The sequence below is a fragment of the Neopsephotus bourkii genome, unplaced genomic scaffold (assembly GCF_033783945.1).
Source record: "Neopsephotus bourkii isolate Nb327-2 ecotype Australia unplaced genomic scaffold, CSIRO-AGI_Nbou_v1 NB_753, whole genome shotgun sequence".
NCBI classification, from domain to species: Eukaryota; Metazoa; Chordata; class Aves; order Psittaciformes; family Psittacidae; genus Neopsephotus; species Neopsephotus bourkii.
The window spans coordinates 2081153-2106991 of record NW_026901251.1 but is presented as its reverse complement, the minus strand read 5'-3'; the positions used below and the strand labels follow the sequence as shown (position 1 = coordinate 2106991).

At 38.2% G+C, this 25839-nt stretch overlaps 1 protein-coding gene across 7 annotated transcripts in view; it reads right to left on the bottom strand.

Annotated features, from left to right (window-relative positions):
• NOL4 (nucleolar protein 4) overlaps positions 1-25839 on the bottom strand; it is a 193327-nt gene that overhangs the window by 44431 nt on the left and 123057 nt on the right. For 6 of the 7 annotated variants that reach the window (XM_061354882.1, XM_061354883.1, XM_061354884.1 and 3 more), the window contains 2 exons: positions 1271-1450; positions 340-531 (listed from right to left, as the gene is read on the bottom strand). In XM_061354882.1, coding sequence (XP_061210866.1) covers positions 340-531; positions 1271-1450 — 372 coding nt within the window. The remainder of the gene's footprint in view (positions 1-339; positions 532-1270; positions 1451-25839) is intronic. The other variant, XM_061354885.1, reaches the window with a different exon arrangement.

Sequence of the window (25839 nt, the reverse complement as noted above, 5' to 3'; positions counted from 1 at the left end):
TTTCCAGGAAAAAATCTCTAACTGTAACCTAAAGTAGGAAATAAGTCACTATATGTGCCATCATTTGGTTTCCTTCCTTACACCTGGCTTTCTTCTTCTTTTTCTATACATCCATACTAGTTCATCTTGTGAACTCTAGTGTCTCAAAGCATTTTAAACCAGTGAACAAAGGGAATAAATTCAGGAAGAATGAAGGAAGGAAAAAGAAACCTCTGACCTAGTATTACCAAAAAAATAAACGAACAAAAAAAAGACACTAAGATGAAAACAAAATAGTGCCATGGATTTACATATGGGGTTTTGATGGAAACTAGGGCTGGGTTTTAAATCAAAACTCACCATCTCAAAACCACTTCTTTTCATCCGCCTGCAGGACTTGAGGTAAGTACGTATGCGTTTTCTGGCACGCTCTTGATACTCAGGGAATTGTCGCCTGCATGAGTCAATGATAGCCTGGATCTTTTCTTTGGGCTGCTTAGAGATTGGGACCATTCGGTCCAAGTTTTCATCTACAAACAGCCTGACAAACATCTGTTGGCAAGAGGGAGACAGAGGAGATGGGTTTGGAGGGCGGCTCTCTTCTCTTCCTAGCTTCCTGTCTTGATTACTGATAGGAAGACATTTTTTCTATCCACTGAAGAGCTTTGTAATGGGAAGCCAGAAATATTAAGCAAACAGTTTCATAAGGGTTATTTCAGGGGGGCTGATTAAAAAAAAAAAAAAAGACAGGAAAAGAATAGTCTATAGGATACAGAATTTGTGAGATAAACCAGAACAGATTGTGAAAATAGGCACTACTTAGATTTCATTATTAACAATAAGCTGTGCTTGCTAATCATTTTATTGAACTGACTCTCACTTTTTCTTTGTTTGAACAATTGGTTGTGTTTTCATGCATAATTACATATATCGGGAAGGCAACAGGGAACAGTTGACCACTGGATGGTCTAATATACTAGCTACAGCCCCTTTCCATTCAATGGGTGAACATGCATATACACACATCCACACACACGGGTGCACACACATACATACAGAACAGAGCTTTGGTTTCCTCACTTGGTAAGGATGTCATTCTGCCTTAACAATCTAAATAAAACACAATAAATCTGTCATCTGCTGGCAAGAGTTTAATGTGCATTAAAATAATAATTAAAGTAAATCCTACAAATTCAGTTAATGTGCCTTTAACATTATCAAACTTACCCACAAAAAACAATATCAAAGGAACAGCAGAACTAAACAAGACAATGAGCGCAACAGGACTTACATTAAAAGCTTTCAGTCGCTCAGCTTCTACCCCATCTGATTCATTAACCTTCTCAGGATCTTCCTGCTCATCATGGTCATCTTCATCCTCATCTCCTCGATTCAGAGACAGATCTTCAGCACCTCTGCCTACACTCTCATTCTTCCCAGAGTCATAGCTTGAATAGCTATGTGCAGGGGACTGAAAATAGATAAAAAGGGTATGTTCGTAAAAATTCACCATGGAAATAAGGTCTACTCATCAAAAATACTTTATAAATATTTAAAGAATTCCCCTATTTCTTTTTATTCTTTGTTCAATGCAAAGAGCTCATAATCCTTGTAAAAGCAAACAATTCACAATAATACTAATTTCAGGACCAAAAAAAAAAATGTGACCAGCTGCAAATTCAGTAACTTAATTAACAAATGAATTACCTATAATAATTACAGTTAACATGAGATCTTTGCCATACAGCCTTGCTTAAGAACTGCATACAGGAATTTCTCACAAATACAAACTTCTTTGTATTAGCCATTATGTAAATAAGGGGCAGCTGGTTTGCACAAAACTCTAAAGGATTAAAAATTACACATTTTAAGGCAAAGAGGATTTAAGTAGGAAACACTGATATTCATCCAGTCAATATGAAATATTATCAAAAGTTGTGTTCTAGTTTCACTTGCAAAACCTCAGAATGAATTAGAGATGTGTAGGTTTGTCAACATTTTGAATGTTTTTCTGAAAATCATATAATAAACCCATTTTTCTCTTTGCATATCAGCACTCTGAACTTTACCCTAAGCAGAAAATCAGCTTGCTGGATAAAACAGATGACCATCTCATTAAAGGGTCCATTTGTAGGACCAAAACATTTTTAATTACCAAAAATCAATACTGTGCGTTTTTCCTTGCAGTGTCAAGACTTCAGTTACCTGTTTCCTCTGCATACACTTCAAATTGCAGGCCACAAAAAGACTTCAGTTATAAAAAGCCTTCTACAACTTAGCACTTTTAAGATCAAAGCTTTCCCCTAATCACACAAAAGTATCAGAGAGTATCTTTTCCAGAGCCATCAGATTCACATTTAGGTAATTCAGAGCAGTTCTACTTCTATAATATTTTAATCCTGTAATATTTCAGTATTTTCCTCTCTTGCTTCAAAGCACACTGTAGTCTATTCACTTCAGAGAGTTATGAATTAGGTGCAACGTGAACTTCACATACACACGCAGCTTCCTAAAATCATCTTTATTTCAGGGTGTTTTCACCGATCACAGAATGTCACAGGATAGTGAGATAGGAGGGAAAGGCCAACAAAACTATTTGTCTTTCAGGCATACTTCTTGCTTTATATGCTTACTCCAATGTTATTCTTTCCCTATTTTAATTTCCATCTTATGTTGGCCCTCATTACACCATCAGTTGTGAATACACTCCCATAAATTTCCTTGCCTTGCATTAACAGCACTGATACTCCAAGCCTTTCTTTTTTATCTATTCTCCCCAGACTATCTTCTCACAGTATGATTTCCCTGGAGTTCCACTTTTTAATCTCTAACACTCATAACATCAGATCTTTTTGCCTCTCTCATCCCTCTGAGTCTCTTCACTCTGTAGGCCACTCTCCATTCCCTAGACCCTTACAGCAGACATCAGGAAAATGAGAAAACATCAAAAGAAAACAGAAGAGAAAGCTTCTGTATACAAACACCTTTAACAAATAGGAAGCTCAGCATCATCTCTTCTCCTCCTACAGCCCATGACAGCACTGTTAGGAGGCAAGAGATTAGCCAGGGTTCTGGATGGCAGACATAAAATGGCATGGGAAGATAAGACATGGGAGAGCAGCATAAAACCCTTTCTTTTCTTGACACAGACACTTTGTTGTGGGAAGATGACGAATATCTACACTGCTGCCTATTCAAATAACTCTTCCTTGCAGGAGGTGTTGAATCCATTGAATTGTTAGGCTCCAGAAGAATACATTTCCATCCCTGATAGAAGATGATGGCTATAACTGGTTATAACTTATGATGGTTATAACTTATAACTGCTTATAAGCAGGGCTCATTTGGAGAGCTTTAAACTAGATTTGAAGGGGGATGGGGTTGTAGCTCGGCTTGCCTCAGTGGGACAGCGCTCCGGAATTGATGAAGACTGGGAGGCCTCCTGTAATCCTAGAGTGAAATCGGTGTGCTCGGCTCGCTCCCTGAAATGTCTGTACGCCAATGCGCGCAGCATGTTAATCGTGTCTAGCATATATAAGCAACAGTATATAATCTGGCCAATAGCTAGCAGAAGGCCAACAGCTGCAGCCTGATAGCCTGTGATGAAGGAATAAGAAGAGTTATTCTCCTTGATCCTGAAAAGGTACCCTGAAAATATTTTTTCTTTTTAACAAAGTTACAATTGTTGCAATCATTGTAATTGTGCCCAAGTGCTATGCAGTAGAAGATCTGACCTAGACTGCAAGACTTGTACTTTTGTACTTCCTAATTTCACGTTGTTCTACAGATATACAGCATGCACAGAGCTCCTACATAATCAAAAAGTCCTTTCATGAACTAGGCACAATATAAAGCTCTAGAAGCTACTGCCCTGAAGAACCCTAGTGTATGAAATCCTTGTTCTGCAAACACTTGATTTCGCATGAGTAATTTCATCAGACTAAATCCAATTAGACTACTCATGTGCATAAAGTTAAACAGATGCAAAACTGATTTCAGTATGTACATATGTTTGGGCTGGATGCCAAGATCATAAATTACGCACCAGGATTGAGATCTGCTTTTGTGAAGGGAAGAAATTCAGGCCAAAATGTATTAGCTATGTCTCTCAAAATGCAATAGTAATTTTTTTCAAAGAAAGCATTGCATAGAGAGGCTTGTCCAATGTCTTCTCCAAAATATTTATTTCATGAACAACTTTAGCATCTTAAATGAACCATGGAGAGCAACATACTCTGAGGAAGCTGCATGGCAGAAATCCATGTTCATTCATCATGGATTTGAAGACTGTGCACAGTATCAGGAAAAAGTCTTTTTTTTTCCTAGCTGTTTTGTCAGCAAACTGATGAAAAAGGTTACAAAATCTCAGTTAAAAATAAAATTTCTACCTTTTTGAATTTCTATACAGATGAATATAAAGTTAAAGAAGCAAGAGACTTTCACTTATGCTGACTCTGCACTTTTGCAAAAGCTGATAAGCGTTTTCTTTTGGTACTCTATTAAGCAGCTGCAGTGCTAAACAAACATGGAGTGGGACAGCAGAGGACAACTTTTCCTTGGTGCCTGTTCCCCAATTTTAGGTCGTGCACTAGCATTTCAAAAAAGCTGCTCTCACTTTTGCCAGACGGGAACCACCTCATTCAGATTCCTGTGCAGCCCTTAACACATATATTTTTATGGTCTTGCAGGCTGAAGAAGTGATCCTCATTAAAATGGTTTGAGTTTGGTTTGATTTTCTTAATTTTGACGGTCTGGGTAAGACCAGGATCAGTCCTTGGCTCCAGTTTACCACCTGAAAGCACAGAGCCTTGTGCTGACAGGAGAGTGTGAACACAGAATGGATAGAGGGAGCATATATGTCTCTCTTGACAGCAATGCAAGATTTAAGCACTCATGGAGTGGAAGCATTAGTAGGCATAAAATGTTTTATGGGTGAAACCTCTATGCTTAACGAATGTGTGCTGGAAAAGAAAGTGACAGCAATGTAAAATGAGAAATTATTCAAGGAGAACAAATGAGGCCGAGGCTAAGGCCAAGAGTATTGCCTCCGCCAAACACATAGATGATTATAAAGTTGTCTTAAAAATACTGAGATGTTGATAGACATATTTTGGCCACTTTGTCCTTGCCTCTTTCTGAAGGTTCCAAGTTCATTATTCTAATCTCTTCCTTGTAATAATATCGGACACATTTGCTTTATAAAAAAAGAAAGTAAACGTTCTTGCCTAAAAACCTGCTTTCAAGAGCTTCTGACAAGAAATATCAGCATGTTACCAATACATAAAAAGTCAGCAACAAAAGTCACATGAAGGTAAGGGTCAAATCATACAATAAAAGACCTGGGAGTACATCACAGTCTTACCTAGTTCATCTTGCTGCCACAGAACAAGGTCAGAAGGTCATTCCTGACCACTGTCTGTCTGGTTGTCATCTGAAGACTTCCCATGACAGAGTTACCATGCATGCCCCAGATAATTTGCATCAAAGTTTCACTGATTTCAGAATCATTAAAATATTCTTAACATCCACCTCTGACTTTCACAAACAGTACTAAGCCTATTTCCTTTTCAGCTATCCGCCATGTATCACAATAGAGAACAGGTGTACATGGAGAATAAAGCATTCTCTTCCCCTTTTACGATAATCTTTCAGATATTTGAAGACTGTTATTGTCTCCCTTACCCTCAATCTTCTCTTCCCAGTAAATTAATTCATACTATGAAATGTATGATTCATAGTGTGAAGAATTTCGTAATTCATCATACTGATTTCAGAATCATTCTTACTGGCCTGCTCTAGATGTTCTTTATTTGGTCTGAAACTTTCTCAAAAACCAACTCCTAAAAGTCCAAAGTGTATTCCATTTGAGGCCTTTCTGTGCAAAACATTTTAATTTATTGCTTTACTACTTTCTACTATGCTTACAGCAGAAAAAGGTTTCCAGCTTATTTGCAAGATAAAAGAATACCCCATACATGCAAAAGAGTAATGCAGAAACCATACAGTTGCCAACAGAAGTCACACTGTTATTTTGTAAGCAATAAAGCAGAAGCAATCCAGAACATACAAATATAAATCTACCATTGTGTCCTAGGGGCTGGTAGGGTCAGACACTCGTTTATGACTATCAGACACAGTTTGGAGGATGGTGCCATATGAACTCATTGCAGGATGCTTCTCCCAGCAACTGACAGCAAGAAACTCTTAGCTATCTCAGTCAGTGTACAAAGAAGGTTGTTGATTACTGGACCAAAAATTATTAGGTGACAGAAAGTTAATTACGTGGCTGGTTATTTATAATCACCAACACTTGGAAAAATCCTAGCTTAGAGATTTTTTTAAAATGCCAAAAGGGGACAAAAGACCCCTCCTTTTCAGGGAAAAAAGCCTGCGAAGGAGACATAGCATTTTAAAATGAAGCTTCTTTTTCCGCCTTTATATTACAGTTTACATTTACATTTAGTTGGATAGTATGTAATTCATTCAGTTGTTACATTAGAGACACATAAATCGCAGCACTCCTGTGGGCTGGGAGCCCCGAAGAGTTGGCAAGACAGTAGCACAAGTTTCCATACTGCATGGAAAGGAGAGTTGCGAGGTAGGCAGAAACATTCTACTGGTTATACACGATCCTCCCCCAGAAACCTACCTCCGCATCTATAAGAGCTTTTGGTTTTTGTTATTGTTTGTTGGGTTGTTTTTTTTTTTTTTTTGTAATGAGTAAATAAAACCATAATCTAAAGTGGACAGAGTTCTGCTCATCCCCTCAGTTGCACCTCCAGCCCTTTCTGCCTTCTCTTTCTACATCTCAGTCTTTTCTCCTGTACCACTGAATAAGCATAAGTCTACAACTTCAGCAATTACTCTTGCAAATTCAGCGTGCTTTTCTGCTATTGTGTATACACATTTTTTAGAAACAATTCCTATGGCACAGAAAGGGATTAGAAGATTCTGGTGGCAACAGGTTTGAATGCACTGAAACATTTCTTTCCAGAATTTTCAATTAAATTAGAATTTATTTTTTTAATTTAACATTTACATTTTTAAGCGATTCAACACACGAGAAGGTTTTTGAAGCAAGTGGAACACATTGCTTTTCAGTGAAGTGACTGTGAGTAATAAACATGCATTTTACTTGACATATAAACAAATTTAAAAGGTTAAACTTTTGAGGTTGGGGGAAATTTATGTCCTTATAATTATATTTTAAATGAATACTGAATTCTTAGAGTCCTGCTTTCTTTCCTAGCAAACTGTGAGTTTTCCATATTGTATGGAACTTGCCTACAGGAGGTAATGGGGTTTTTTACATTAAACCTGTAACATATGTAATATAAATAACACTACAAAGCATAAAATATATTAGCACATATGTGCACTTTTGCTATGAAAAGAAATGAAACTATTAATTCAAACATTCCTATCCTTTTCTCCTGCTGTTCAAACAGTAAAACAGGAGGCAAGACTATAAAACTAAGGTTCAGCTATTATTCTAAGCAATCCTCTTTCAGTTTTTATAGACAGAAGTCCAGCTCTATTATTTTTCATTAATAAGCCTTTTTTCCCACAATCCCTCTTAATTCTTATGTCTTTCTCTCTTCCAGACTTTAATGTTATTGTTCTTTTTACATAGCCCCTTTAAACCTTCCTACTGTCATGTGTGTGGAACTTTCCTGCCCATCATCTTTTTCTCACTACAGAAAAGACTGTGAAGTGTCAAATACAGTTCCAACATTTCACCATTTATTTAAAGATCCAATTAACCTCATTTTTATAAAATTGTCACACATTTGCTCATCTTATCCATATCTGTCTCTGACTATGACCAGTTTCCTCCTCTTTTTGTGCCACAATTGGCCATTCCACCTCCCCCATAAAATTTCACCATTGATAATGGAAAGATGTCATTGAGTATAATTCTGTTATTTGGAGCATAAGGATAACAGCATTTTTATGGGAAGAGTGGAGAGCTGAAATATAAGGCTTCATAGGTTTGACTTTATAAGTTAACATGTAAAGTGGAGTAATAAGACATTTTTACACAACAGTTGTATGACATTGAAATCTTAAAAGACCTTTTCTGTTTGCTCTGTGTTAACAATGAGAGCTCCAAAAAGACAACTGTTCAGTTATTTTCTATAGCAACTAAGAAATAAAAAGATTTTTCTCCTGAGTTGTCTTTGACATGGTCTTTTCTCCAGAGTCACTGAGAGAACAGTGACTGTTCCTAAGACTACCTACTCATTCTGTCTCAGTAATTAGCCACACTATATCACATTATCTGTTTGTCAGTAATATTCCTTTCAACAGAAGTACATTTATTAGCAATAAGTAGACACGTTCAGTCCAGCAGGATTTACCTGGCTAGATTAAAGTCTGGATAAATGAAGACACCCTGAAAACAGATATCCTGCAGTGTATTTCCTCCTTTTAGTTAAAATATAGTCTACCCTTGGTCTCTCCCCACTGGTTTTGACCAACATTATTGAAATACATCACCTTGTCCTAAAAGAAACAACCCCAGAAATTAAGTAGACAGTAAAAACAGAGGCAACTGAGAACTCTCAATTAAGTAGAAGAATTACGCATATTTAGAGGCAACAGTTTAATAAGCTTTTTTCTAATTTGTCCACAGCCAATCTCTTATTGCCTGATTCAGCACCTTCAGGAAGATTCCTGCTCCTTCCCTTGCCATTCTGGAGGGGGTAATTGTTGGAGGATCAAAGTGGGTCCAAACCTCCTGAGCCCACCAGCTTTGAGACTACAGAGTCAATTTAACAGGGAAGGAGACTTGCCTACTTTTCACAGCTGTTATATTACAAAGTTGTTTTATTAATGACTTCTAGAACTCCTGTCATGGATGTAGGAAGACAGGTATTTTCAAACAAACACTAAGCCGCGCCTCCCCCCCCCCCCGTTATGTAACACTAAATAACTGGTCATATGCAAAACATGGCTGCAATATTGCCAAAACCACAATGTCCTTTGTGGCAGTTGAAAAGACAAAGCTAAATGGTGACAGACTCAAATAAAAGCGTAAACTATTTTTGGCATAATACACTGCTATTTTGTAGCATCTGACAGTTTCTGTGAATTTGAGAAATGAAGGCTCCCACATAGGAAATCACCACAAATGTCTGTATTCTTGCAAACCGTGAGCCAATAGAGGATGTGAATATTTCCTACATTACCCCCATAATAAAACCAGAAGATCTGAAGGAAGATGCTACACACACATAAGAGCCTACCTTACAAAAAAAAAAAAGATAAAATCTACCGTATTATCAAAGGTAAGGAAGCTTCATGAGTGGTATCTTAATGACAGCATTAGCATATTTTACAGGCACTACCATAGCTCTCTGAACCCAAAAGCCTGCAAGTGCCCCATGTAGTTAGAATCATAGAATCATAGAATAGTTAGGGTTGGAAAGGACTTTAAGATAATTCCAACCCTCCTGCCATGGGCAGGGACACCTCACACTAAACCATCTCACCCAAGGCTCTGTCCAACCTGGCCTTGAACACTGCCACGGATGGAGCATTCACAACTTCCCTGGGCAACCTATTCCAGTGCCTCACCACCCTCACAGGAAATAATTTCCTCCTTATATCCAATCTAAACTTCCCCTGTTTAAGTTTGAACCCGTTACCCCTCTGTCCTATCACTACAGTCCCTAATGAAAAGTCCCTTCCCAGCATCCCTACAGGCCCCCTTCATATACTGGAAGGCTGCTATGAGGTCTCCACGCAGCCTTCTCTTCTCCAAGCTGAACAGCCCCAACTTTCTCAGCCTATCTTCTATTAGAAAACTACCATTTCTATTTTTGGTGAAATTTTGACCTTTTGACAAGATTCTTAAGGTATCTGTATGCAGGAAAATAATGTTATTGTAAATACAGTAGAGCAGGGTCTCTTGTCAACATGGCATCATCAGATACTCCAAGCGTATTGCTACTGGACAACCTAAGAAGAAGAATCCCATTCTCACTTTAGCAGTGAGGAATACAAAACAGGGAATATAAACCAGTGCAATTTACTAGTTTAGTCATAGGCTTCTTGTTACACATCTACAATGAATTAGAAAACTGCCACAACCTTTGCTCTTTTTCCTCCTTTGCTTCCTCCTGTTCATGTCTCTTGGTTCAGCTTAAACCATTTTGTTCCAGGCTGCTTTCCCCTAAAATCTTTCATTCTTTTCTTTCTCTTTGAACTCATTATGCTTTTAGCTCTGATTGATTCATTCTCATCCTGCATTAGTCTCTTGACTCTCATACTATTTCCGTCACATCTTCCTCCCTAAATTTCTCTCTTTTCCCTCTTGCTGTAAATTTAATCTATTACACCAAAAAGGTTCAATAACCTGTTTTCTTCTTCAATTACAAACATGAAACAAAAGGCTATTTTCTCAATTCTCAAAGCATGAATCTACATTGGGAAATTATGTGCTTATTTGTGAACAACATCCCTTGAACCTATGACTGTCAGTTACAGGCAAAGTCCTTGCTAAGAGAGTTCTCTTAGCAACCACAGAGAATCTAAACACTTTGTACCTGCCCCTTTACTCCACTGACTTTCTCTTCCTCTCATTCTTTACTATGATAGTTTTCTCTTCTGTATCAGCTTGGGTATATTCTTTTCTATCTGCAGAGCTATGTTCCCAACGAGCAAACACGTTCAATGGCAAAAGAATACAACTTATATCAGGAAGCCAGAAGATAAGAATTACTGGATTTTTTTGACTCTTACTTTCACCGTGTTCCCCTGTCTCTGTGTATCCCGGAAAAGCTGGAGATGGAAGCTATGCAAGAGGATTCCAGGCTGTACACATTTTCAAAACAAACTTCCAGGGGCAGATGTAGGGCTAATAATACATTACAATGGCAGGGTTTGTGTGCTGGAAGAGCAGCAGCAGCAGCAAGGGAGAGGAGCATTTGTTTTTACTAGCTAAAGAGAGAGAAAGCAATAGAGACAAAGCTCGCTCTGTCTCGTTTTTGCCAGGACTTTAGCAAAACAGTGCTATTTGAGGTTCAGGAACCCAGCAACTCTCTACAAAGCCTGCCTAAGGCTACATAGCAGCTGGACATTTTAAACACATATGCTGAGCTGTGATCATGTATTTTCTAATAAGGAAGGATGAGCTGCATTTTTTTTTATTCTAACTCATACAAGTAAGACTAATGCAGTGAACAGAACAAAAGTGGGCAATAATTAGGGACTAAAAATGATGATCGGGATAAGAGAGATGAACAGTTTAACAATGGACCTTTCTTGGTGTGCTCTTCCTGAATTTATCATGAGTTATTCCCTGTGCTGATATCTTCTTCATACTTCATTCCTACAAAATGGCATTTCAGAGGTCATAGAATCATTTTGGGTTTGGATTGGGTATCAGTTTGGGTTGTAAAGCACCTTAAGATCATCAAGTTTCAACCCTCCTGCCATGGGCAGGGGCACCTCACACTAAACCATGTCACCCAAGGCTCTGCCCAACCTGGCCTTGTCCTCTCACCTTTCTTCTTTCCAGTCTGAGCATGACAGAGGGCAAAGGTTTTGGAAGGAGATTAAAAATCCGTTGGTGGAAGCAGTGGAGGAGGGAATGCCAACTCACCTCTCTCCATTGATTGAGACAAATTTAGGTTCTTCTTCAGTATTTGTTGCTCAGTCACTACAGCCATATGCCAAAACAGGTGAGAGAACACAGTCCTGTAACTCTCCCTCCTCTGATCATGACAGTCTGACTGAGCAACCATTTACAGCTTCAGAAGTATAAATTAGAGGAAAAAAGATGGTAATGGTAACATATTGAAGGACAGACTCATGCAAAAAAACAAAGCCAATTGATTAATGACATGTATGTATCCCAAATTAATATGTTCGATAGCGAACATCCATTTATAACTGATCCTGCTAACAAGATCACATATTAAAGATGGATTACTTTGTGGGAAAGCTAGGAATGCAGCAGAAGCACAACACAAATTTGTTGCAAGACACAAGCACATTGCTTACAGAGAAATTCAGGGCACAAATACAAAATGAAGAAAAACCCCATTCTTGCTTCTCCTTTCAGCCTTTTCTTTCTTTGCTGAGCTTTATAAAATATCTGTGGGGGTAAATCAGTTGGATTGTGTTAGCAACTAGCCCTGGAAGACAAAGGCTAATTGCCTTAATTATTGCTTAAGTGCCAGGTGGGGATATGTAGAACTTGAGACCAATCAAGAGGGCGCAAATGAATACAGGACTTCTGAATCAGGGCAGTAGAACTGTTCCTATCTGCAATAGTCCAAGTGACAGGGGAGCAGCTGAGATGTCAACAGTTGAAGCTGATGGAATAGATTACTGATTAGTTCACTACTTATCTACCACAAATAAATCTTTAGACTGATTTGTAAGAAATGCATGTAGTTTGATTTGACCCTCCTTGTTTAGGAAAGGAGAAATAAAGTATTTATCATACAAGTAAGCCAGACATATCGCTTGAGGTTAGCACCTGACAGCAACCATGAAAACACTGCAGGGGAATTCCTTGTAAAGGCAGTCTCTAGCTGTTAGTTGTCCAGACCAAAGCATCCTTAGGATTGATACAAAAAGAGCACCAAGAACCAGAAATATCAAAAGAGCCTTTCAGTCCTAAAGCTATTCTGACTGCGCTTCTGCTACAGACAGTCTGACATTTTGGGAGTGGAGGACGGTATTATAAAAAACATTAAGCACGACTCCCAAAAGAAAAGGTAAATCTTGATCAAACCATTCAGTGAACCAATTCTAGCAAACAATAGAATGTGTGGAAGAGAAAATGCTCTTTCCCAGAAGGATCAGAGACATCACAGTAGCCTCCTAAATCTCTACAAATATCATTAACTACATTTATGGGACTATAGCTTTCATGGTACCGTCCTGAAGAAATCAGAAATTCTCACTGTAATCCATAAATTTAGAGATGGTATAGCACTTACTAACTTCTAGAAATGTTGATGTATATTTGATACAAAAGTGAGCAAGAACTTTTGGGTGGCCTGGGTTATAAATAAACCCTGGGATTTAACATTCAGCCTGTTAAACTCTCAGGCTTGTGAGAGGAGAATCATCCTGCTTCCTCCAGGATAGCTCCCAGAACAGCTGCTGTTTGGAAGGGAAATTGCTCTTCTGAGCTTGACTCCATGTTCCACTACTCTCTGTGATTTCTTACAGTTGCATAATCTTTATTTACTGCAAAACATCTCTGTCACATTGCTACTTAAAGCTCTGCTATAGGGAACCATGCAGTTATCAAGCAGCAAAGAAGCTTCCAAGATGATATAAGAGACTTGGTCTGTAAAAGCTCAAACTCATTTATAACAAACAGTATTTTTAGCTGCTATTAGGAGAGATATTTTTAGTTGCACATTCTAGGGACCACTCTGTTACATGTTCACTTTACCTCACTAAAATCAGTGCACAGGTCTCAGATCTTATCATGATACAGCAATGGAGAATTGCCTATTTAGCAAAATTCCACTTCCTCCAAAAAATACATTCAATCCGCATCGTTGTAGAGGAAGAGCTTTGTGAGGAAAACCAGAATAAATCAGAGCAGCCAAACACATTTTCTCATATTGATATCACAACTCAATGTCTGACTATGGAGCAGGGAACAGCTACAAAACCTGCTCTGTATCTTGCACCAACCCAAATGATTTAACCTTCCCATCAGTCCCAAACTCAGGGAAAAGGGATCTGATCCTATATTGTTAGCTTATTGCAGGAAGGGAACTGAAAAGTTCAGAATTGAATCTGAACCGGCCTAAAGCTTTAACAGATTGTGTCCGTTTCTGTTCACTTTCTTATTTTATTTGACTACTACTTTATCCACAGCTTCCACTGATGGAATTGAAAGAACAAAGAGGAAAACAGAATAGAATGTATTTATAAAATAAAAATAAGTTATCTGTACGTCTATTTTGTAAAAGTTGCCCCCCCCCCCCCCCCATGGTGCTGCTGCCTACACCATGTGCTCACTCATTCTCTTCTTCCACAGAGCTCTACCTGAGTTCAAGACATGGAATGCTGTGATCTACAGGCTGAGATCCTTTTGGAGTATGAATGGGGAACATAACTCTCATCTGTTGCATTTTACTAAACCCAAATACAAGTTGCACAGAATGGAAGGGACAGAACAGTTTTCTGTGAACACCCCCTGTCATTGTCACTGGAAGTATCATTCTCTGTGCTCTGTTGTGCAGCCGGGCCACAGATCAGAAATCCATTTAGCAGGAATTTTAAAATATGAGTGGCAAGGATAAGTTCAGTAAAAGCTCCCCTTCCCTAGTGAGTCACCAGATTTAATGAACCTAAGGAGAATAATCTCTTTTGCACTATCTATCTGTGCAGCCTTTCCCTTAGTGTGCCAGACCTGCTGCCTGCATCTGGCCTCATCACCTGGCGCTGGCATCCCCACGGCTTTTGGTACTTTCCTGCACAAAATTTGCTTTCTGCCTAGTGAGCTGCATCAGGGACGGCTCAGAGCTGGTTACGTAGAGCAGAAGATCATATGGGGTCAAATAAGTACTCACATACCTGAAGCTGGTTTAGCTGCCAGGATTTGCACTGTGTGCCAAGAAAACAACTTTTTATCCCAAGATCTTTCCTGGCTCCTCAGGATTAAGTTAACAGTGTTGGCACTAAGGGTTAGGGTACAATCTAAATTCAGTGGATTTAAAGATAGCTGCTCAAAGTGAAACAAACTCATCTGCTCTTCCTGCCTTCCTGATTTTTGCACTCAAGAGTTTGAGATTCCCTGATGTTCATCTAGAAAGCATCTCAGTTGGTTACCTAGGTAGGTACTGGGCATTAGGAGACATGAGTCTCTAAATCTAAGATTTCTCAATGCAACTGCGATTCAGCTCACCAGAAGGAATTTGTAAGGAGTCTGAAAAGGCTACAGTGTAACTATTTTGTAGCTACAATCCAAACAAAAAGCTTTATGACTGGAAAATGGTCCACAGATAGAAGGTTTCCTGAAACACATCTGTACCAGTGCAATTTTTAAAGGTATACACACTGACAAGCTTTGCAATGCCAGAATTTATAAACCAGCAATGTTTACTAATTGGTAATGGTATGGCAACATATGTAATATTACTTTGCATATTTTGTTTTCCATTCCAACTTGCTAAACTACATGTCAGTCTTCTAGTCAACAAAGTAAACACAACAGGATTTCCTTTCGTAGACCCTGCGCCTACAACCACTCTAGCAGGGCTCTATTTGAACACAAGTATCTGTTCACCTATGGCATAGGACAATAATGCCTTTGTCTTTCCTTATTAAAAAGTAACACCATGCAGACAATGAAAGGATCTAGAAATTTGTTTTCTCTGGTATATATGACCTCTTCATTCCTGTAAAAAATTCTGAAACTCCAGTGTTACTGGTTTTAAATTAATGCAATAATACTGGTTCAAGCTACTGAATTTTTCTGTGCAGTAAGTGCTTTCAACAGTGGCATAAGCAACAAACAAAATACAGGGATGTGACTCACTCTGGCAGCTCCTCTCTATGAGTTACGTAAAGGAATAGCTTTAACATTTGCTCAGTGATTCCTGCACAGAAATATCCAGGATATTATGCAGGTTTGTCTTCACAAAGTGGAACTGAATAAACCTGATATTCTATTGACATATATATGTCGTAGATCCCCAAGACCTCACCTATGTGCCTTCTCCATTTCAACTCCACATCTCTCCCACGTCTTACAGGGCAAGAGTTGAGGGGATTGTTGGAGATGGTTGGAGATTACTCGTTGCCCAAGCAGCTTCTGCCTCTCAAAATGAAAGGCCCTCATGAAGGCAGTAACCCGGGCCATTCTACTTGAGATGAATGCAGAATTTCACAGAACTTGTATCAACTTAGCATCGTCAGGATTCCTACCTTATCAAATTACAATGAAATTGGTCACCAGTTTCAAAGGTTATACAGGGACAGACAAACTGACAGAGAAAAAGCCACTTCCTTTGGGGAAAAAAAAATTAAGACAATGATCAGCACCACAAGAAATGTCTTTTCATGCTGATAGAATTAATGGCACCATATGGATAGCAAACCGGTATTTTTTCTGGATAAAGCTTTCTTTGTAGTCAAGATTTTAAAAAACATTTCCCACCTGGGGCATGAGTAAGCATGAACAGTCTGACATAAAATCTCTGACTGACAATTTGCATCTGAACGTATTTTTATGGAAAGTCATTCTTTGAAAAGATCTAACAAGTATATTGCAAATTCTTGCTCTAGGTAGAATGAATTCAAAGTGGTGTGTGGAAAGTATCCATATAGATAAGAATCCTATATTTATTAGTCATTTCCATAGCACTTTGAGCATGTACTATTATTTTTCTGGATATATGTACAAGTATGTTGTGTGGCATTACTATGTAGTTCACAATGCTGAGTAAGGTAGGGAGTTAGTCTTTTATTTAATATAATTTAACCTCACAGCTTGACAGAAGGCAAGAAAGTGATGTTTATACAAAATCTGCTGAAGGCATGAAATAACATTCATGAAAATGATTTGATAAGGTGATGTTCTTAAAAAGCTTCAACTTTCCAAGTAGCTACTTTTATTTAACAAAGCTGGGAGATGTTAACTAATATATGAAGCAATATGCCTGTGCACAGCAATGTTCCTTTCCACACACTGCCTTTCAAGGCCCTGTTATCTGTGACAAATGTACCATCCAGTAGTTTTTAATTGGTAATAAATTGTGCATGATATGCTTAATCGAAGTTCCACATGAATTTTAGGACAACCATAGCTTTCTTTAAAACCACAAAACCCCAAGTTTAAAAGCTGAAAGCAAAAATTTCTAACTTTTACCTTTCAGCTTTCCAAAAGTCAAGGAAAAGGATACACAAACTATGCCCCTTAATACCATTATCAGTGTTACAAAACTACAGGAGACTTTTCAACCCTTTTTCCCAAACTACTCCTTTCTTACTACCTCACTTCTTGATTTGCAAAAGAATTCTCTGCAAGCCATCCCTCAGACAAACTGCAGAGGGAGGATGAGGGAAGCTATATTTTCTTCAACCTTCCTCCTCATGAAGCTTAGCCAAAAGTGAGAACACAAAAAATATCACTGGAGTCTGCAGGTCTGTTTTCTACCTTGCAAAGAAGATGGAGCAAAGTCATTCAGTTGCAAGGCTTCAAAAACCTGAAGAAGCTTCTGTTTTGATCCATCACTACCCCTTGCCAAAGATTTATCATTCATAACTAACCACAAGGAATTACTTCCTCTACCACCACTCCCAAAATATTTTCTAACATGTTCATGCTAATATCTTATGTAAGGAAATAATCCATATTTATAATCTTGTCAAAATTAAGAAGTGAATATAGTGTAATTGCACACATACCACAAATGGTGGTGAAGTGTTGGAAAAAACCCTCAAGAAGAAACACTACATCACTTTGTTTTGCTTTGTGGACTACACTTACTATTTTCAAGGTCAGTATTTCAGTACCTTGAAATAAACCTAAAGATTATTTATCTTCTATTCTTTGCTTGCAAATAAAACAGCCTCAACTTGACAGTTCCTGAGTAATGTTTCTACAATGTATTTTTTATTTTTTAATTTAATTTTTTGATCCTAAAAAACCCAGCACTGGTCAGTCTAATGACCATGGGCAAATCCATGGTTCGGCACATCTCTAATGATATACATCTGACAAGAGGATTATGGGACCAAACTTAAGGCTTTATTGCCTTATGTTTTGCAGCGATCATGTTTCTCAGGCTTTACATAACTGGAGCTATGGTAACACTCTTTACGCCTTAACTTTGTGCACCAAAAATGGTGTTTACCTTGGTTAGTGCTTCAGTTGCTCTGATCACCGAAAATTACACTGCCCTCAATTAACTAATTCAGGGTTAAGAACATGTGGGGTTTTTTCTGGAGGGATGAAAGGCTTTAGGATAGGATTAGTGAGGCCCATTAATTTTTGAAATTAAATGCCATCCATTTGCTTTCCCATATCTTGGATTCTGCATTTCCACCAGGCAGAAGTAAACATCTCCACTGTGTAAGATAGATACCTGGCTGTAGCCTGAGCACAACCCACGGAAATTTGCCCTTTCAGAGTTCATACAAGTCCTCCCATGTGAGATAGGAAGGGACACTGAAGTTAACATTCCATTTTTTACCACTACCACTTAAAACCCTTACAAATTTTCTGTCATTAATTCTTATCCTTGTCAGGATCCTGACTGCAGCATCGGGCCTTATTTTTCTGGCCACTTCTCCTGGGACTTTCACATCTGTGCCCCTTCCCAGGAGCCCCACTGCTGCTGAGCTATGCCATGGGCAAGTGGGGGCCAGTGCTGCTCCAGGCTGCTTCTGGCTTGTTGCCAGCCCTCTGTGCACTGAACTGTGACTTGCCCATCCCCTCCTGCTTGTCTGCTGGTCACTGGGCTGTTGGCTGGATCTGCTATTGCCAGCACCCCTGCCCTGCAGGCTGTGGGGCTGGCTACGTCTGCATCAGAGCACTGTCCTTGGGTCAGGGCCACCCTCAGCTCCCTGACTGACTTCCCTCCTGGAGGAGTCTCACTCTTGCTGCTCTCCAACACGGATGATCAAATCTGCTCAAAGTACTGACATGCCATTGGCAGAAGTAATTGCCTTCAGTGCTCAGCTGACAGTCTCGCTTTTGAACTACTTTGCACAGGATCATTTCCTTCCTTTTTCTCTTAGAAAAACTTTTGGAATAGCTTCTTCGAAAGTATCATTTAAACATATTATTGCATCCAGTCTAGTCCCATAATTAATAAAATCTTCAGTGACTCTGCTCTGTGGAAATACTACTTTTTTCATTTTACATGCCCTTGCTAAATTAAGTCTCCGTAATGTTATACTAGTTTCTCCACAGTTTCTCCACAGTTTCAGAATTTGAAACCTTATTAAAAATAAAGCAATGATACAAAATGCACACTCCCAAGATCAGATAGGGAATGTCTTTTATTCTTGCCAATTTTATCACTTGTTCTAGTCAATAAATTGTCCTTCTGAGTCTTTGCTGAAATAAAAAATGACAAGAAAAGCCCAGGGAACTAAGGCAGCGGTAACATAAAAATCCAGCTGTGCACTGTGTTTTGAATGGGCAGCTTTTCTGATTCCTCTGATAGTGTTTACCTTCATATATTGCAGCAGAGGCAACAGGGGAAACCTACTTCTGCACAAGTAAAAGGAGAGATACTGAAAGTTGTAAAATCATCTGTTGGGATAATCCTGTGTGAAGAGAAGATCACCATACAGAGTGGATCCTCTTTCTGAGATGAATTCTCTCAATAAGTAAGTATGTGGCAGACCACAGCACAGTTGTCTTGGATTAATTCGTATGGCTGATTGAGGAAGAGCTCCCATCAACACAGGAGACAGGAGGTAATAACATTAAAAGTCATCCATGCCAATTGGGATGAACAGGGAGATGAAATGAGGTCCTAAAATGGCTGCACTGTGGTGGAAATTTCATTTTCTGATGACAAAGACATTTCAAAGAAGAAGGAAGGAAGAGGGAGGCTATTGCACACCCAGCCTCTGAGCTGCAGCAGCAGGACTTTGCAGAGCACTGCAAGATAGGGAGCACAAGCAGACCTTCATTCTGCCCTCAGCTCTGTATATTCCTTGCTATTTAAAGTAAAAAAGTTTCTATTTTTTTTATCTTTTTTATGTTTTCTATGCTACATGTTTCAATTAACACTTGCCAAAAAAACCCCAGTGAACTGTAAACATAGTGCCCAGCTGATGTAACACCTGTGAGCGGTATATATATGCTACTGCAGGATCTGTTGGTGTCAACATTAGTTATATGGCTTTGGTGGCTGAAGGATGTCAGTTTTAGAAAATAGGCTGGTGGAAAAAGAATCTGTGATTTCAAGGTGTGTCTAAAGGCACACCATCAAAAACACTTGCCAGAAACACATGGAAATTACATAGGCCTATTAAGTAGCACATAAATTTAGCAGTCAGGAGAGCACTCAGCCAAGCACTGTAAAGCAAGGATTGTATAGGAGGAAGTGTAACAAATTGCTTGATACTGGTACACAGAGGCGCACACACGTGCATGTTTTGTACATAAATTGAAAACATAAAGTCCAGTGCTTCAGTGATTTGAAAATTTTCACTTTTTGTTATCAAGAAGCAGAAATCACAATGCTACATAGCTCTAGATAATTATTCCAATGCTTCTACAGTCTCATCATCCTGCAGTCCTCTCAGTTTTGGCTACATGCTCATTACTTAGTTCAATCAATGATCCAATCGGCAAATGAATGACTGTATCCATTCCAAGCCTGCAAGGCCAGAGCCACATTTTGAGACATGTTTAAAGAAGTCAGAGGCCAAATGCTGGTCTCCCATCCTCAGGAACATAAAAAAGACTACAGCATCAGCACTCTGAACTTACCTGACTGTCAAGAGAGGAGCCTACACAGATGGAACCAGATGACTAGGTGAAAGGCAATTGAGCTTCACTGCTATTTTAGGATGGAATAGGAGCACTGTACAATGCTGGCAAATATGACACAAGGCCAGTGTGAGAGACACAACCTTCCACAGAAGTGTGTGCTGAGCATAGATTACCCAAGTGTCCCTACAAGAGTACCAAATGCCCAACTCTATGCAACTGCATCCCATTCTACTATGTAAAGCCAGGATGACCTGCCATGGCTGCTAACTTCTGTATTATGTAAATACACTATGCACAGAACCTTTACATTTAAGGAAAGCATCTAACTTTAAGGCAACTAAGGTTTATCCATGTAAGTATTAACAATGTAGTCCTTCGATTTCTTGTGCATGCATATATATATACATATATATGTATATACACACATACACGTTTTAATAGTAGATTTATCACCACAATCAATAAAAATGTCATCATCATGGTTCCAGCAAAACAGAAATGATAACAAACATTATTTTTTCTTTAAGGTCTTTGAATTTTAACTATGCTAATAAAACCAGAGGAAACTTTCCAATGGCTATTCAATTGAACTTGATTCTATGCCTCTTTATTCTAACTGAACAGTAATGTCTGAAGATAAGGATTAGTACTGTGATTAATGTTCAGGTATAGCATGTAGGAAGCAGGTGATTTCTCCAGCTTTCCTACAGATTTTTTTTGCTTTGGGAAAGCCATTGAATTATGACATGCCTGTATTTACTAATCAATAGACAGTGATGGAATATGCTTGCCTCAAGGGACAGATCCAATGTTAAGCTGAGTTACTTTTATTTATGTATTCAGAATCCCAAATGTACTAAGTAAATCCAAAGAATTAAGATACAGGAACCTCTGGCAACAAACATATTGGTGAAGGTATAAATAATTCATTTGTGTTGTAGAAAATTATTATGCACAGAATTATCTTATTAGAAATAGTATATCCTAAACTTAAATGTATGAATTATAGATGTCAAACAACAAATGTAAAAATTAGCACTGCAGCATCATATACTGTTACAGGACATAACCCTCAGTTAGGAACAGATAATAAAAGGTGGAGCAAAAGTTTTGAAGATCACGCCACCACTGACAGTGCCCATATCACATCAGCAGAATAGCCCAAGTAGAAATAACTTGATTGTCTCACAGTTGAACAGTAGATTCACATAACCTAAATTTTTCTTTTTTATTATTTGCTATTTGAAATATATAGCCCTAGATACAAGCTCTTGGTACTGCAAACATCATTATAACATGAGCATTAAAGAAAAGACAAAAGAACAAAATAAAAAACACCTACAAATAATCACAGTCTAAACATAGCATAATGGAGAAAACATAATGGAGAAAGGGAGTAAAAGCAATGCAGCATACCCCCCTGCCAATCTCCTATTAAAAAAAGAAACAATAAGGAAGATAAGTTATTCCAACAGAGTTTAGAGATACTCTTAAAAAACTACTTACCTCTTATACTAAAAAGAATGATCTTGAATTGGCGTAGTGAGTGCAGTAAATACCTTGTCCTGGGTTTTATACTACAAAGCAGATGTATGCAGGGCTAAGTACTAATGGCTATGAAATACAGACATCTATGCTATATTTTTCAAAACTTATGCCAGGGGACTGGTAGTCTGAGGGGCTAAAAGCCTTTTTGGCTCTTTAAGAATTCAAGACATTCTATAGATCAATAGATGTTAAGCTTGGAAGAGAATGCCTGCACTGGAGAACTTCACCTGGTAACTCTTGAACAGGAACTTGTCACCGTTTTCCTAAATAATACATCATGCCAAGTAATTTGCAGATTAATTAGAAAAAATATCTACAAAAAGAACTACCTTATGTAGAAATTTTTGTGTAATAATTAACTACTTAAATATGAATGGCTGGTTACAATCATTGTAAAAATGTTTTATCTCAATTCCAAACTAACTTAAATAAGTTTCATATTCTGAGTCTTTGAATAACTTTGTCTTCTAAAATAAAAGTCAATTTATGAATTTGTAAGAACCAGTGAGATCTCTGATGAAGTTTCTGCTGCTTTTATCTCTAACAAGGTAATTCCCTCTTTGTGTAACAATTCCCTCTTTGTGTAGCAAGTTTTTCAGCTCCTTAGTGTTTTCTCACTTGTTCAAATCCTCTATGGCTTCCAATATCTTTTTTTCAATATTACAGAGCCCTGAATTTTATGTTTCTTGAAGGCAGGGTGGGTACTTAATTGCATGATTATATATAGAGGTGCATTTTAAAAAGCATCTAATGAACCACAGAAGCATCAATTTGGTGAGACAGTCATCTTTAAGGCACAAATGACCCACAAAGCATATTTCAAAAGATGCCTGTATCTCATTCCTCCATCCCTACATCTCCCATTGAAGCCACGAGGGTATGAGGTGACACACATGCAACACACTAGGTGAAATGGGAATTTTAAAAACCTTTATTTTAGTAATTTAATACAGCTCTTGATACGAGTCCAGTCCCACGGGGTTCCACCTGTAAAACATTTTTTAAGAGCATATGACTAACTTTACAAAGTGAGATGAAGATATATGCATTCAGAGGGGGTAAAAAAACCCTTATATATCACTGATTCAGTACAAGAGGCCCAAAGAATATTCATGTGTCCTTCTGAGAGCTGACATATAACTTGTAGTATAATGCTGGGGACTGAGGACAGGACACACTGGGGCAACTCATGGTAATACCCAAGGAAATCAACCCACCTTTGCTTTTCATGCGGATTCTTCTATCCATCCTGAAACCACACAGCCCAGGAGCTCAATGGCAGAAGGTACAGGGCAGAAATTCTGAACAGTTCTGCAAGGGATCTTCCCTGATGGAGTCAGATAATTCCCAAATGCCATGGGAAACACAGAAAGAGGAAGCATTACTTCATGACTTCTACCCAAACATAAAATGTAGTCAGAAGCAACAAACAAGATACCATCTTGATTTTAATTAAAATGTGTATGAAAGATAATCACACTTTCTTGTGTGTTGGAACACCTGTACACAGAGGTTAAGGTGTGTGTCATTGCATGTGCATCAACAAGAGAGTTCTTCGTGTACTCCTGACTCTTTGTATGATTCTGGGGAGCAGCTAGTGGCATATTCATGATAAGAAGAGTTAAGAAAACACAGACTGAATAGGTGTGAATGGACACCGAGGATGACAGTCTGTGACCAAAGCAGCTGATGAGAAAAAGCATCTATATGAGAATTACTCAGTTGTACCATGCCAAGATTCAAGCAGCTTAGTAAAAACTCCACAGATGCATATGGAATTCATCCAGTATTAAAATGTTTCATGATATGCTACATTTACAAGGGAAGAATTAAAGCTCACAGCACTTACAGACTCCTATCTTTGGCTGCGAATTTTCTCATTTGCTCATGTTTTCATGCTCTTTCATTAGTGCCCAGTGAAAAGTAAGTGTTGACTGTTTACATAGTTCTCAAATATTAGTTTCCAGAACCTTTTGCTGGTTGCACAAGAAACTGTCCTGTAATACTTGTAACACTCAGTTACCACCCATTTTGCAAAATTATTTATTGTTGTCTCTTATGTTTAATAAACATGGCACATATTTCACAGCTTTCAATGCTTACCTAGATCACCATCCCCTCCCCGTCTCAATAACTAATATAGATGCTGCTTTTTTAATTGTTTCTTTGAAGCATTCAAAATGAGTCACTGTTAGAGGCAAAATATAAGGCAAGATGTTTTAATGAAACATATGGCAGACAAAACCTCAGCAGACTGATAGGGATTATTGTAGGCTGTTCTTTTTTACTCCCTATTCTGCAGGGAATAAGATACTGCTAGAGACCATCTGGGAAATCCACCTAGCAAATCCCTGGTTGTTGCAGGAATCTAGGACATCAACAATTATACCAGTACCTCACTTTGTTCCTGTGGCATATTACAGCTACACCACTGTTGTTTCATACAGGACTGAAGGTTTAGTGACCTGAACAGTTGCAGATCCTCTTGGAGTAAAAGTCTATTACCTAGGTTGCCATTTTTAAAGGACTGGACTCAGTAACTCAGGTGATTCCTTACAGTTCTCTTTTCTGGTAATTGATATTATAATCTACCTCAAATATTTTGTTCCAAAAAATGAAAATTCAGACAGGTTTTCCTAGGAGTCTTTGGAAGCAATTGGAGGAGAATAGAAGAGAATTATCAGAAAATGTTGAAGCAGCAAAAGGAGGGTTAAAAAACTAGAAATAAAAAGAAAGATCAAAGGGAACAAAATAGCTAAATAGTTTTAAAGTTGAATTTTACTTCTTCTTCTTTCCTGTATGGAAAATTGACCCATTCACTTCTCACATCACCTTGCAAACCCAGTTATGTGAATAAGTAAGCATTCAGTGTTCTGTTGTACCTAATTATTCCCAGCAACTGCTGTAGGAGGAAAATGGAGAACACATAAAAGCACAGTTTGAAACTGTATCAAGCATTCAGCAAAACATTTGACTACTGGCATTTATTCAACAAAAAACAAGGTTAGCAAGTGAGATGTCTGTAAGACAGCTAATAAAAATTGTGTTTATTTTAAAATGTTAGCAATATGTTGTTATAAAAGTCACTAAAGAAAAACATCTTTACTTTTTTCTTCCTTTTCTTCAGGAGCTGACTTGGTATATGGAAAATAATTCAATACCAGAAGAAAAAATCAGGGGTAACATTTCAGGATTATCAACTTCTTGAATAACAATATAGTTTTGGAGGAGTGTAACGTGTGTAGAAAGTGGCCTATTATCAAGCCATTCATCACAGATTAGATTTGAGGATCAGGTCTTCAACCTCTGCATCTGAAAAATAAAAAATGACCGTTCATTAGCTGTAAATAATATTACGACTAACCACAACTGCAGTAGGTAGCAATTACTGCTGCCCCATTAAATCTTGCTCAATTTACCATCAAGTAGTATTTAATTTTCCGAGAGCAAGATCTGCTCTGTTTTTTTCTAGTTGGTAGAGGAGCTGCATAGGTGAGAACAGAAGTAGAAGAAAAAGCTGCAGTGAACCATTTGGTAGGACTTCAGCACAAATGCAGTTTTCTTCCTAAGGAAAAAAAAAAAAAACAACTAACCAAACAAAAAAACCCAACACCACAAAAGCAAGAGTTAGAGAACAAGGCCCAGCCTTGAAGGTATCTAGCAGAACAAACTCTGGTTGACGTTAACAGGAGTTTGCCTGAAAGGTACAGGCTTGGATTAGCAGCATGTTGCGTTACAAGAAGTTCTTGGCTATAAACAGGAAGGGAAGTAGCATTTCACAGTATTTCATACAACTTACCTCACTGATTGCAGAGGCACTTGACAGGTTTTTCTGTTGTCTGAAGAGACGTCCAGCCACTAAAATCAAGTTG